At 41.7% G+C, this 13,144-nt stretch overlaps 1 protein-coding gene across 1 annotated transcript; it reads left to right on the top strand.

The window, feature by feature from the left end:
- Window positions 1–1,060: 1,060 nt before the first annotated feature.
- Window positions 1,061–12,802, top strand: ankha (ANKH inorganic pyrophosphate transport regulator a). Its single transcript, XM_026291802.2, has 12 exons — window positions 1,061–1,672; window positions 2,701–2,917; window positions 3,130–3,248; window positions 3,506–3,589; window positions 3,717–3,887; window positions 4,022–4,156; window positions 5,174–5,266; window positions 5,362–5,454; window positions 9,200–9,329; window positions 9,449–9,572; window positions 9,814–9,913; window positions 11,380–12,802. Exons 1-12 carry the CDS (start codon window positions 1,577–1,579, stop codon window positions 11,503–11,505), a joined length of 1,488 nt encoding a protein of 495 aa, XP_026147587.1. The 5' UTR covers window positions 1,061–1,576; the 3' UTR covers window positions 11,506–12,802.
- Window positions 12,803–13,144: the final 342 nt, after the last annotated feature.

Below are 13,144 nucleotides of genomic sequence, written 5' to 3'. Positions count from 1 at the left end.
ACTACATGCACATATTTAACATGGTGTGTGTGTGTGTGTGTGTGTGTGTGTGTGTGTGTGTGTGTGTGGAAGGGAACGAGGGACCGCAGAGGAACACTGTGCATTTGCAGCCTTAATGGGGAAATAAAATTAGTGAGGGAATTTTTGACCAATTCGAGTGAGACTGGAAACATTCAGGAAGTAAGCTGACCTTGAAGCTGAAGTTCAAACGACTGTTTCCAAGGTCAAAAATAAACTTTGCAGCTCGACTGTTGCACAGTTTCTCTATGAAAGTATTTCACCATGAAATCAGTTTCTTCACCAGCAAACAAGCACACTTTTTTTCTGTTATCACCATCAATGTTTTGTCTTTGCGATAGTTCATGTTCTGCTAACTGATTAGTTCAAGGTTAAACAGTTAAAATATTAATTTCATTAACAATAAAGTTTTCCTTGTTAATTACACACTCACTTGATACATGTAAACAACTAATTGTATCTATCAGAGTTGAGTTTGTGAAGCTGATGAACAGCTGTTACCATCATTTCTACCTGTATTATGTTTATCTCTCTGCCTGAATAAATGTGTAGTAGAATATATTTTAATCATAATGTTCTCAACATTAGTGATGTTAAATATTTCCACAAAAAAAATTTTAAAATAAGTATGTAAATGTCTTGGAGCTAATTTTTTCAGTTTTGGCCACCAGGGGTCAGTGTTTCGCTATAATTATTGCCATGTCAGACAGCATTTGTTTACCCTTCGTGTGATTATGTCCTCAAAGCAGAGACCCAGTGTGACTATTAACGCACTTATCCCAACACTTTCTCTGCTGGGTGAAGGTGCATTTGTCATTTTAGGTCCATGTGGTATTTGCACCATATAAAGCCGCTCACCAGCCACCTCTGTGCCAGGCTCCAGTGAAAATGTCCGTAATATTTGCTGGTTTAAAGATACAGAAATAAAAGTCCACAAGACGTGTGCGTGTTTATTCAACGTGACGGACAGGATGAAGCAATCACTAGTCAGAATAATGCTATTTATATCCGCTGTTGGCCTTGTATTAATGTAAACACGCAGTGATAATAAACCAGGGTCAGACCCCGTGATGTCACGCCGGGATGACAGGCCCGTAGCGCGGACAGCAGTGGGCTCCAGCCTCGGGGAGGGTGGACACAACCAGACTACCGAGCACAGGCGCAGTAAAAATGCGCAGCTAGAAAACCAAACCCAACCCGTGTCGGATTATCGTTCCCATCTGCACCTCCGCCGGCGCTACAGCGAGCCGCTTGCTCGCTTAAATCCGGCTGTGTTTGCTATCACCTTGCGTCTCCCTCCACCCCCTTTTTTGATGATGAGTTGCGAGGAAGATGCGCCGGTCTGAAATTCCCGTCGACCTTCGCCTGCGCGCAGCAGCAGCAGCAGCATCGAAGCCGCTCCGGGGGCGCCTGCTCCTGCCGCTGCCCCACTTTGACTCCCGATCTCTCTAGAAAACACAGGCGCTGTCTTTGCCTTCCAGCCACTGATCTTTGACCTTCTTCTTAATCAATCAAGACCGAGGCAGATGCCCCTCGCTCTGTCAGCCCGGCTTGTACTATGGTGGAGTTTCCATCCCTCAGTCCTTACTGGCCTCTCCTCCGCTTTCTGGTGCCTTTGGCGATCACCAATGTGGCCATCGACCTCGGGGAACAGGTAACCTTTCTGCTAGAAACGGGGCTAACGGGGGTTACCCTGTTTTGGTTTTTGTATCGCCGCTGGTGGGAGGATGTGTTTTCGATGCCGCAGCCGAGCATCAGTCTCGGAGCTCCGGGAAAACACCGACACGGCTCCTCTGAGCTGACCGCGCTTCGTGACCGAAACACGGCAGCCGGAGCTGCAGCGACCGCTTAGCTTAGGTGGCAGCAGATGCAGTCTAAAAGATATCCATAAGGGCTTGTAAACATTATTCAAACGGAGGAGATGCGTCTTTATATTCACACACACAGACACACACACACACACAAATGTGGTTAATCTTGTCTCACTGAGCTGCTGATTTCACTATTATTCATTATACTGACACCACAACCCTGCTATTTGTTTTGTCATCTGTATTAAGGCCTGTTTGTGGATGCTGCTGCTGCTGAAGATGATGATGATGATGATGGTGGATTGTGTATACAGATGAAACGCAGCCGGCAATTTGTTTGTTTGTTTCTTTCTTTGTTTAAATGTATTTTTCTTTAATTGTCATGTTTTCCTACTTAGGGCATTTCCTGTCCTTTCTAAACCATATGACTGGTCTGGTGTCTGCCCTTTCCCCACCAAGGGACACTGGGCAGATAGTGTGAGAGGACAAAAAATAAAACAAAACACACAGTGGAGATGTTAGGATTAAGCTTATGTAATGGCTCTGGTATAAATAGCACACAGTCCAGCAGAGGGCAAAAAAAAAAAAAAAAACCAAAAAAAAAGCAGCTGTTGTGAAAACTGAATGTAAATAATTTGGTGATTAAAATGTTGTGGCTGTTTTCTGTCCACACATTTTGATCACACTTGCTGCTTTGCATCAGCCAAAGGTCTATTTTTACTCTTCATGTAAGGCACATGCAGGAGGGGTAGCACTTTCCATCTGGTCAGAGATAAAGTTAGGCTAAGTCATGTGGGCCGGTCAAACTGAACTTGTCCTGTGCTGGCTGACACTTGCCCCTCTCCACACCCACCCTGTAATCTCTTTCCAGGCCCTCAACCGGGGCATAGCCACAGTCAAAGAGGATGCAGTTGAAATGCTGGCCAGCTATGGCTTGGCCTACTCCCTGATGAAGTTCTTCACTGGACCCATGAGCGACTTCAAAAATGTGGGCTTGGTGTTTGTCAACAGCAAGAGGGACCGGAGGAAGGCTGTATTCTGCATGGTCGCGGCCGGAGCCATCGCCTTTGTCCTGCATATCTTGATAGGTGGGTGTTTGTGCACACGTGTTGACACACACACACACACACACACACACACAGTGCCAAACTACATTCTGTAAAAGTGAGGTTTTGGCATGAAGTTTCATTATTGCAGCACCCTTTGACAGCTTTCTTTCTTAGGAAAATCATAATGCCTGCTCTTCAGAACAATGATAATGGCCTCTACTTCCCTGTGGTTTCCTGTTTTTTCCCCATAGCTTACACAGATTTAGGATACTACATCATTAATAAGCTTCACCATGTGGATGACTCTGTGGGCAACAAGACAAGAAAGGCGTTCTTATACTTGGCTGCATTTCCTTTGTTGGATGCAATGGTGAGTGCAGAGCTGTGGCGGGATTATTCTACATGAGTAGTCAGGCATTTTATCATAAAAGAGATGGATTTAAACACACCTGACCAAGACATAGATGGGCTTTAATCCTCTGTTCATGTTAGGCTTCAAGTAACAGTGCTGTTATGTAGCATAGTGAAGTGACACCGAGCTGTGATTGAGAAAATGGCCCAAACAGATATTTTAGTTTAAATGTTATAGTCCTGGGGTAACATCTCTGTCCATTGTTCTGTTTGAAGGCATGGATTCATGCAGGGATCCTTCTTAAGCACAAGTACAGCGTCATAGTAGGCTCTGCCTCCATCTCTGACGTTGTGGCACAGGTAATAAAAATCCAGTCCTGGGTTTTAATTTAATGCAGAAGTCTACTACTGGGAAGTTTAATTCATTTAAAAGCATGTTTTGTATTCTGCTATATTTGGTTTGAACAATTTCTGCTCTTTCCTGCAGATTGTGTTCGTGGCAATTCTTCTGCACAGTAACCTGGAATGTGTGGAGCCGTTGCTCATCCCAATCCTTTCCCTCTATATGGGTGCCTTGGTCCGTTTTAGCATCGTGGGTTTGGGTTACTATTGTAACATTCACGACAATATCCCAGACTCCAGTGGACTTGATGTGGGGGTAAGTGCTGCCTTGTTGTTGTTAAAAAGGTTTGTCATCATCACGGGAAGAAAATCATCCAGTTGAAACACCTGAACCCAAATCACAGTAGTCAGTAGTGTTAGGTGAATGATTCATGGGGTTTGTCTCTGCAGGGCGATGCTACTATCAAAAAGATGCTGAGTTTCTGGTGGCCCCTGGCCCTCATCCTGGCCACCCAACGCATCAGTCGACCTATTGTAAATCTCTTTGTGTCTCGTGACCTCAAGGGGACCAGTGACGCTACAGAGGTGCGTATAAGAAAAACAACCAACCGAATCACCAAACATGTTACTATTGATTCTATAGAGCAGGGCTGCCCAACCCATATTCCTCAGGGGCCACGCCCTTCTTGTTTTTCAGCTATCCCTGCCCTACCCACTGCTGGATCGCGTGTGTTCAGTCCATCAGAAGCTTTAAGATACATTTTCAAATGAGGGTAGCGTGGGAGAAGACAAAGTGAATTAGTGTTTTTTTAGCTTCTGACTGACTGAATACACCTGATCCAGGTAAATCAGCAGTGGGTAGGGCAGGGATTGTGGAAAACAAGCAGGGCAGTGGCCTTTCAGGACCAGGGTTGGGCACCAGTGTTTAGAAAATATTTGTCATTCCCTATAGTAACTGGATTTTATGTTTGTCTAAAAAGAAACAAAACATTTCTTCATATTTAATAGCACCTTTATAAATAAAGCAGTCCCAAATTGCCTAATAATAAAACTAACAGTATTATCAGTTGTTTGAATTAGAGGGTTGTTAAGAGGGATTTTACAGCTATGTGATGCCAGTGGACTAATTTTCCCCACAAGTTATTACAGATGAAATGGCAGATGCTAACAAACTCTCTCTGGAGCTTTCTGGATTACAGACTCTAACTACTAGAGACAATACAAAGCTGTTTACCAGAATGGACTTGAAATCACTGACAGCACTGACTGCCAGTGGTTTGGGTGATTCACCATATTCATGTGAAACTCAGGGCATGATGATTACACCGAGGGCAAACATTCCTACATGGCCCTGCTGTCCCTGCATAAAAGCCTGGCATTGCCCCATGTTCAGGACACAATAACACGGTCAAGGTTGTTATCCAATCATAAACTCATGAAATACCACACTCCGCTGGACAAGTTAGAGACACGTGTTGTTTTAATATTAGCTACTGTTCGACACCTGTCAATAATTTAGCAGCGTGTGGTGCGTTTGGTATTTTCAACATTAAAGTGTTTGCGTGGCGGTGACTTACAGCTACTGGGTCTTTGTCATTCTAGGCCGTGGCTGTGCTCACAGCCACATACCCTGTGGGTCACATGCCCTATGGTTGGTTAACCGAACTGAGAGCAGTGTACCCCGCCTTTGACAAGGTAAACCAGACTCCACTTACATGTGTTGTCGCAGTGGTAATAGTTTATTATGCATGTGCTCGTTTATGCGACCAGTTTTCTCCTTTTACCGACAGAACAATCCCAGCAACAAGCTGAACGCTGGCAGCCTAGTCACCAAGTCGCATATCAAAAAGTTTACATTCTGCTGTCTGGCGCTATCACTCACGGTAAGAGTTTGTTTTTTGTTTTTCAACCATAATTGTACTGGTTGTGCACTCAGAATATGGGCTCAGTTGTCTCGGACAGAAGATATGGTTAGGTTTTGTATTCAGTGTAGAAACAATCGTTCTGCGCTTTGGAGTGAATCTATAAGAAGCATTTTGACTGTAATAATGGTTTATTCACTAAACAATTAAAAAGTCGGAATCTTTATGAGCTTCAATAAAACAAGAAGAAAGCAATCATCTAATTTCTTTTCAGGTATGGCTGTAATATAGATACAGTGTTATACAAACTTAGACGATGACCCATCTCAGAAAACAACTATCATAAAGTTTCATTATTCATGTTGACACTAGGCAGTTCCACTACTGGCAGTACATCTGTTTACAATTTGAGGTGTCCTTCACTGAGACCTGACCTTTCCTACAGTAGGTGTCAGTTGTCGTACTATGGAGCCGTGCAATACCTTTGCAATCCTAAGCAAGTAGTTTTGTTTCAGAAATGTGCACATGCCCGATTGTACTATGGACTCTGCTCTTTATGACAGCCATCTTTTTTGGGCTGTAAATTTGTGTTTCCCTTGGCGGGTAATATTCGATTCGGTGCAATAGATGTTTAAAAGAAAAGGGTAGAAACCTCACTTCATCAACACGCAGAATGTTTTCACACAAACACAAAACCTTTAATGTCCTCTGCTCTGTTTACATTTTTCTAATTCTGCTGAATTACAGATCAGAAGATACTGTGTGTCAAGGCTTAGCTCCAAGACTGACCTGACTAGTCCAGTGTTAAACAGAAACAAGTCTGACATGGTTTTAGCAGTTTATCTAAGGCTGTACTGTCAGAACCTTTCCACTAAATCATCTTTAAACCTGAGTTTAGAAATTCTGAATAAACACCTCCCATAATTCAGGTACTTTATTACGCTGGTATAGCTGTACACTAATGTTCAAAGTACAGGAGATTCACAGCAGGCTGAATGTGCTTTTCCTTTGCTGTGTTGTGGTTTCAGGTTGCAGAGAGAGAAGGACCTTAGGGTGGAATTTGTGAAGAGCGTAAGGGACTTTGGTTCCCCCCCAACATTCCCACCTAAGCTTTAAGAGCTTAATAAAACAGGCATTCCCATAAAACATATCAGTTAGCACATTCCTAAAGCCCCCTCACAGGTGTACCTTTTTCTAAGTACTAAGCGGTGCAACCACATTTTCTATGCTGCTGATGAGTGTTTTTGTTTTTCAGCAGTCTGAAAAATGATTTCAGTGAATCTACAAGAGCACTCTATTAGCTGATCTTTGTGGTAATGACTGCCTTCTACTCAGTGTTAATTAAGTGATTCAGAAAGTAAAAGGAAGCCTTTTCTCCATTTGTTTGTCTTAATAGCTAAAGTAGGAAGACAAGACGTTTATGGCCAAGGTTGGACATTTTAACAGGAGGAGGAGAAAGGCACAGATGTGGAGTCTCAGCACTGTAAACATGTAGGGGATGTGTGTTCAGCACTGCACAACAGGCAGATAGGTTTATGTCAGGGCTTGTTCTTATTACAGACAACCCAAAAAATAGCAGATGGAAGGAGTGTATTCGAAGAGGTAAATGAGTAATGCTCAGTAACAAATAATGTCATCTTTTGAAAACAGACTTTATTGTATGTCACGGCAGTGAGTCTGGATGTCTCAACTTGTTGGGAGAAAACACTGCTGAGTCAGGGGAGACGGTGGTTTCACTTGAACCATATGCCTCCATTTAGCTAAAATTATGATAGATGGTAACAGCAAAACCAAAAGAAATAATCAGAAATGTGTAATCTATTCCTATATTTTTGGTTCAGGGGATCAAAATCCACAGAACCACTTCAAGGGGTTTTGTGTACTTCATTATTTACTACTGAAATCCTCTTTTCTCTGACAACAAAATATTATTATTGTATGGTAGAAGAATAACATAATTTACATCCATTAATGTGTCAGATGCTTTTGTTCATAGACACACAAATAAAGTACAACACCAGATCCTAATAGATCAAGGGAGATCCTCAGAGAATAAATGTTCCAACACTCAGTTCATTTTCCTCCTGACTCAAGTACAATGTTGCAGGTGCATAGAGGAACATAAAACTGCATAGCAAATTACTGTTATTTATTTAGGTACATTTTTAGATACACAGAGCATGTTAAGTGAGTACTCTCAGAAGGAGGTCTTCAAGAGATTTTTCATGACAAAGGGATTAAGCCGAATGAGTCATGTTCCAGGGATAATTTAAAAGAGGAGTTTGGACTGAGACTTTCTGCCTCACAGTGATTGTAGGACTAGTAGACTATTTATTTGCATTGTGGCCACTGTAAGAAAACATTAGTGACTTGACATTAAAGTTACCAACAACCAAAAGCCAGAGGGGAATGTTGAAAAGTGGAGCGATTTGAGATGGTTTGTTTGTTTGTTTTGCATATTTTTATTTTTTTTATTTTTTGGGCTGAGTGACAGTGCACAGTTAAAGTTAGTTCAATATTACTCCTTTTGGCCAGACTGGTGTGAAATTAGTTTATACTGAGAAGAGTAGGGGATCAAGCATAGAGCTTTGTGGTATACCAGTTCAATGAATTGAAGACTTTAATGCTTGGGCTCTTTTGCTTGCCACACTATTTTCAGACAGGACTCAAATCATAGTAGCTGTGTTTGAGATGCCTGGTTCAGATTGCACAGGCAGGAGGATTTAGTGGTACACAGTAAGATTAGCAGTGCTTTCTGGGCTGGTATGTCAATATGTGATAAGATGAAAAGGAAAAAAGATTAAATCAGCTTATTCACAGTGGACCGGCAGTTACACCCACTGAGAAAAGGGTACAGGTGAGTGAAGAATGGTGGAAAGTCAATAGTTTATTAAGATGACATTCCCTTTTGCATAGGGACAAGATTTGTGTTTGCTTTGAATGGCAGGTGCATAGACGAGAGCAGACTCAAATGACAGTAAATAGGGAGGAGATGCCCTGTTGCTGGTATTGGTCTGTGCCCTTGCACTCATAAACTCAACGGTTAAACACCAGGAATGCATTAACACACAGGCTCTTTGTTTAAATGTCACACAGCTTATAATTATATGTTCACGTTTGGGACTACAGTACAGACATGAGATCAGTCAGCGTCCAAAAAACTCTTGTGGAGAAAATATGCAGTAAAACCAGAGACAAGGCAGCAAATCAGATTTACAAAAGAAACAGTCTGATACAGTTTCAGTGTGTGCAGCTAGCCCCAGTATTAGCACCACAATGTGACTCAGGTCTGTAAAACTCAAACATATATGAAGAAACTAATGCAATGAGAAACTAATGACGTAAATTATCAAAAAGGCCTTGTAAAAAGCTGTGTGTTCAGAGCGGAGGTAAAAAAAAAAGAAAGTTTTTATTGATTTGAAAGGATCCTGATATTTGTGCCCAGTTTATTGTGCAGAGAAACAATTTTCGTGCAATTTTAAACAAATTGTTTTATTCATGTTCAGATGGATTTGGTTTATACTACTGTTTAACACTCCCAAATGCTGTGATCATACAGCTTTGAGATGCTTTGTTTCTAGAAACAATGACATTGTATGTCATGTGTTTGCTCGCTTGCTTGTTTAACGTGAGCTTCAAAGGCACGCGTACAATGAGAAACCTCTTGAGTTAATGAACTCATGAAATCTAATGAGGCATACCGGACAGCTCCATTGTAGTGCAACAAACTCAAAAATTAATTTGCTCTTGTTTATTTTGTGTCCAGCTTTGCTTTGTGGTGTTTTGGACTCCACATGTATCAGAGAAGATCCTGGTTGATGTCATTGGAGTGGAGTACGCTTTCGCTGAGCTGTGTGTGGTCCCGCTCCGAATTTTCTCCTTTTTTCCTCTGCCAGGTAAGATGTTTTTCAGCAACAGTGTGCAGCTGGATTTTCCTTCCTGCTATGGCTTTAACCGGGGCGTAGCTCAGACCAGTGGGGTGATGTTTCCGCTTTGTGTATGCATGTGTTTGCAGTGACTGTTCGGGCTCATTTGACTGGATGGCTCATGACCCTGAAAAAGACCTTTGTGTTGGCCCCCAGCTCGGTTCTCCGCATCATTGTCCTCATCACCAGTCTAGTTGTGTTGCCTTATATGGGGTAAGTCAACACTTCAGAGAACACTGTCAGGGTCACAAAGGTCACCACTGTGACTCAGGCTTATTGTGTTATTAATGAAAGTGTTGTGTGCTAATCTGGCAAAGGGAATTCTTACATGCCCCCGTTTTATTCCTGGAAACTTCAAACATGAGGGGGTTTAGAAAAAAAACCATCTTCCACACTTCTAAAACTGTAAAATCGTTTGTGTCAGCAAATTCAAATGGATATAATTGTCTTTTAGGGTTCATGGGGCCACGCTCGGGGTTGGATCCCTCCTGGCTGGTTTCATAGGGGAGTCGACAATGGTTGCCATAGCAGCATGCTATGTTTATCGACAACAGGTGAGAACACCTGGGTTTAGGTCATCACAAATAGGACACACATCCTGTGCATTTTGCAAATCCCATCGGCAGCCATTGCAATCCAGGTGTTATCTCTCATTACTGATCATCCTGTTTGGTCTGAATAGGGATGTTAAAGAAATTAATCCAACGATAAATTCATGGAAGAAAAAACATCTCTGGAACCTTTCATTACATAGCTGTGTGCCTGCATAGCTAATTAATGGTTTGCAGAGTGACATCAAAAACTGTTATTATCACTAGAATTGGTATTATGGTGATTAAAAACTGGGTTATGGCATCATTTAATATGTATAGTGGAGGTTTTACAGTTTTCTACTTACTGTTAACTGACTTTATATTACTAAGTTACACTAAAGGGTTTGAAGTCAAGTGTTCAGATGGAAAAACAGCTGGATTCAGGTCAAGATGGATGAAGCAGTGTAAGAGGAGGGTTGCACAGGTCTCAGCCTCTCCAGCATAGCAATCTGGGTTGAGCGGATGGGGTGTTGGATGAGCCAGTGGCTGAGCATTAGCTTGTACCACTGCTTAAAGTGCCACAATGGCGGAGTTCCCAGGCTGGTCAAATACTGCAACTGCTCACCAAGCTCAGCACGCATCTGCAGAGCACAGGCGTTGATTGCTGGAAGTCAGCTTTCAACTGCTGGTCAAGTTACCGTGGACCAAGAAGCATAATAGTAATATAGTATAATGAATAATAAGCAGGTACATAGATCCAAAACATTTGCAAGAAAGTTACAACAGGCCGAGACGAGTGAACAATTTGGCAACCAGGAGCTGAGCGACTACAGTTTATATACTCATAAGGAAGTCTGGCTGGAGAGGCAGGATCGGAGAGTGAAGATGCTACCCTGAGGAACCAAAGCTGACAAGCCGGGGCCAGGTGGTGCTGTGGAACTGTCCGTGTGACAGTTTGTTAATTGGTGAGCTTTAGAGGTGCTGGGTAAGAGTTTTTTCTCTAGTGTGTGTGCGCTAAGCTAAGTGATATATTTAACAGAAGAAGATGTGTCTCATCGTGGGTAAAGGCGCAGCAGTAAAACAAGCACATTTACCAAAACCTCTTCTTTAGACTAATAGGAATTAAAACATTCTCAATATGTTTACATAATCACATTTGTTGTATTGTATTTAATACTCCTCAAATGGTACAACACAGTATTTCTACTTATAGAGTCTAAAAAGTCCCAGATTCCTGTGTTTCCAGGATCGTTATGGGTTATTGTAATCACCTGACCTAATGAGGTTTTCGTTGCTTGCTTGTACACACTTCGATCTTTACGCGACTGGATTACTCACCCAGTTACACACTGTTCTTCCACTTTACATCTTATTTAGTATTAGATGAACACATCAGGGGTCTCAGCTGTAATTCTTGGCAGTGCTGCTTCTCCTTTTTCTCTGGGAATGTGTGGTTCTCATTTCACTCTCGATTACCATCTCTGTAGAAAAACGAGATGTCCAATGAGCTGGTGGTGGAGGGTGAGGACTCTGCACCAATGAGTGAAGTGTGCACCAGGACTCAGATGGACGCCATTGAGGAGCTGCAGGAGGACGAGGAGGAACAGGAGTGAAATGGGACAGCAGGAGAAGGTAAAGCTGACCTTCTTGTGGATTTTTTTTTTTAATTTTTTTTTTTTGCTGAAGAGGAGACCACTGAGTGTTACACTGATGGAGAGGAGCAAGGACCTGAGTATGGTTTGGTTTCAGAGGTTCTCCCAACAGAACTGAATGTTCAGTAAGAGTGACAAGTTCTTCTTCACGTCAACATTCACACCATTCAAAACGCACACTGTAAAGAAAGCCATGCACGTCCAAATGTTCATCCATCATTGTAAATACCTTGTCTTCCGACCTATTCAACAGTTCTCACACTTTTGCTTCATCACATCAGCGGGTATATCAAGCATTTTCACGTGTTTACTGGTAAACAAGGGAAATTCGACACAGGGAAACTTTTCTTCCTCAGCAGTGCAAATGAAACATCTGTAGAGTGATAGTGGAGCTGACCAAATACAGAGTTCATTATTTTTTTCTGTTATTTTATCATGATGGAGCAGCAAGGCCTTGCTTGAATTCATATGTAGACATGTTGTGGGACTTGTTGGGTTGTGCAATCATATTTTACATACAATGGTGTACAGATTATTGTTGTTTTATATAGGTAATGCAATGTGTATATTTAATTTCCCACGGGGGTCAGGAATCCCTTGGTCAGTTGCTTCAGAAGGTTTTCAAACCCCTTCATTTTTTGCACATTGTTGTAGCTTTTCATTTTTTTATATTAAAAAAAAAAAGTCATTTCGCTCACCAGTCTACATTCAGTAATTCGTAATGAGAAAGTATGAACGTTAGAAAGTTTTTGCAGATTTAGGTTATGTTCCCATTACCTACTCCTGAAGTGGCCCATATCTGATTTTTAACTGAAATCTCTTTTACAAAAATGTTCACTTTTCCAATTTCCCTTTGGCATCAATTACAGCATCAGTTCATTTATACAAACTTTTCACACCTGGATTTGGACAGTGTATCTCATTCCTTCTGGCAGAGCCTTTCAAACCTAATGAGATTGGATGGGAAGCATCTGTGAACTACCATTTTTAGGCCTTGCACAGATGTTCTGTGGTGTTTAGGTCTTGGCTTTGGCTGGAGTGTGCAAAAAGTGAAGGGATCTGAACACATTGTGAAGCCACCGAATCATTGCGTGTGTCACAGAATACAGTTATGATTGTTCACTTTCCATGCAGTCTGGGAATCGATCTACTTTGGTTTTGCCACACATTTTTCTGGTAGTATTGAGTCAGGTATGTACTGTATATACTGTATAGACATTCTTATTTGGCAAATAAATTGCTTTATTATTATCTCTTTTGCTGCATTCACACTGGCTTTACTTTCTCATGGTTAAATTTTATTTTCCTACGATCTTTATTAGAAGTTAAATGGAGAAAAGTACCGAAGCGGCATCCCTGCCCTTTGCCACAAACTGAGCTTGCACATTTCATGAAGGTGGCAAAATACGGAAATGACCACATAGCATTGTTATTACATGAAACAGGGAAATATTCCATGTTATTTGAAGTAATACAGGGTATGTGTGTACACATACAGTTATCGATTTTTTTTTAGGCACATACAACCTAAAGTAAGTCCATCTAATACGCAACAATGCTATGATAAGTTCTCCTTCATTTAGGTAATAATGTTTAGTTT

This window comes from Mastacembelus armatus, chromosome 20 (genome assembly GCF_900324485.2).
Source record: "Mastacembelus armatus chromosome 20, fMasArm1.2, whole genome shotgun sequence".
NCBI lineage: Eukaryota > Metazoa > Chordata > Actinopteri > Synbranchiformes > Mastacembelidae > Mastacembelus > Mastacembelus armatus.
This window is presented reverse-complemented; position numbering and strand designations above follow the sequence as displayed.

Coding starts and splice junctions, on each gene's coding strand:
- ankha (XM_026291802.2), top strand. CDS start 1,577: ATGGTGGAGTTTCCATCCCTCAGTCCTTACTGGCCTCTCCTCCGCTTT. Junction 3,590..3,716: donor TCTCTGACGTTGTGGCACAG/GTAATAAAAATC, acceptor TCTTTCCTGCAG/ATTGTGTTCGTGGCAATTCT. Junction 5,455..9,199: donor GTCTGGCGCTATCACTCACG/GTAAGAGTTTGT, acceptor TTTTGTGTCCAG/CTTTGCTTTGTGGTGTTTTG.